Below are 1,122 nucleotides of genomic sequence, written 5' to 3'. Positions count from 1 at the left end.
ACTGCCAGCACGTAGTCCGCTGCAGATCACGGCGTCTCCGCCTCGAATCAATATCCACAGATGGGATGCCAAACACAATGAGGTAGTCCCTCTCCCTCCATGTCTCTATGGTGCTGTGTGGGATGTAGCGCAGAGACTCATTCATCATTGTGGCGTCTGGACTATCAGTATTCCTGCTTCTGGTGTTTTTGGCCAATGGTATATTGGAGTGGGACTCACTCGATTGGACTACCATATCAGCGTCCAGGTAGTAATCACCAATGAACACTACCACCAACAAAAACAGCAGGAGTGTACCGTAAATGACGGCTCTCCGTGGTGCCTTGCACACCATGTTCACTCTGTGTCACTAGAGGTGAGGGGTGAAGAGAGAGGGATGAGGATGTATACAAGGGGGGCAGTGACCCATACACACACACACACAAAACAGAGCAAGAATAGTAACAGCTTACAATTATGTATAAAATCAATGATATCAGAATATTCACGAAACAAAAAGATTGTTAGGACACTTAACAATGAAAACTAATTTACCCCCCCCCCCATTGTCCAAAATTGCACTATGGGACTATACGTTGTACCATTCCCAAACCTATCCATTAGAATTGCATACTCGTCTTCTTGCAAATTATGAATGACAACAGACATTGGGTTTACCTTGAATTGGATACTACCCTTCTCAATATGTTCAAACCGACAAATATCATCGGCCACAAATACCAAAGGAGTGTATGGAGAGTCAACTTGCAGCACACGGCCCACCATGACATCTTCATGATCCATACTGAGTGATAGAAATTCCTGTTCTCGCTCCTTCTTGTACGGGAGATGTACTAAACGCTTCAATGGCTCGTAAGAGACAAAATGTTCAGCAACATCCCTAGACAGGGTGTAACACCGCCCAACAGCAATACGATATCTCACACTCGTATTACCTCGTCGAAGTCCAAGAGTGTTGGGAAGACCCCAATATATACCTTTTCGTGGTAATAAACGTAAATCCGATAAAAACTGCGGCACACGCAAAAAGATGTCATCATCACCCTTTGTAATGTAGCTCACATTCGGGAATACTTGTAGTGCTAGATCAAACCACAGGAATGTTTTGCGGCTCATACCAAT

The 1,122-nt window shown here is 44.5% G+C and overlaps 2 protein-coding genes across 2 annotated transcripts; both read right to left on the bottom strand.

Moving 5' to 3' along the window:
• Nucleotide 1: 1 nt before the first annotated feature.
• On the bottom strand, nucleotides 2–334 carry TM35_000441380 (putative UDP-Gal or UDP-GlcNAc-dependent glycosyltransferase; the record flags this gene model as incomplete). The annotated part of the gene is made up of 1 exon (XM_029030147.1): nucleotides 2–334. A coding segment is annotated over one exon (333 nt), but the record flags the coding sequence as incomplete, so codon positions are not given.
• A 191-nt stretch (nucleotides 335–525) lies between these two features.
• TM35_000441370 (putative UDP-Gal or UDP-GlcNAc-dependent glycosyltransferase) lies at nucleotides 526–1,116 on the bottom strand (the record flags this gene model as incomplete). The annotated part of the gene is made up of 1 exon (XM_029030146.1): nucleotides 526–1,116. One exon carries the CDS (start codon nucleotides 1,114–1,116, stop codon nucleotides 526–528), a length of 591 nt encoding a protein of 196 aa, XP_028878547.1.
• Between the last annotated feature and the right edge of the window lie 6 nt (nucleotides 1,117–1,122).

The sequence above is a fragment of the Trypanosoma theileri genome (assembly GCF_002087225.1).
Source record: "Trypanosoma theileri isolate Edinburgh chromosome Unknown TM35_Tth_44_V1, whole genome shotgun sequence".
Lineage (NCBI taxonomy): Eukaryota > Euglenozoa > Kinetoplastea > Trypanosomatida > Trypanosomatidae > Trypanosoma > Trypanosoma theileri.
This window is presented reverse-complemented; position numbering and strand designations above follow the sequence as displayed.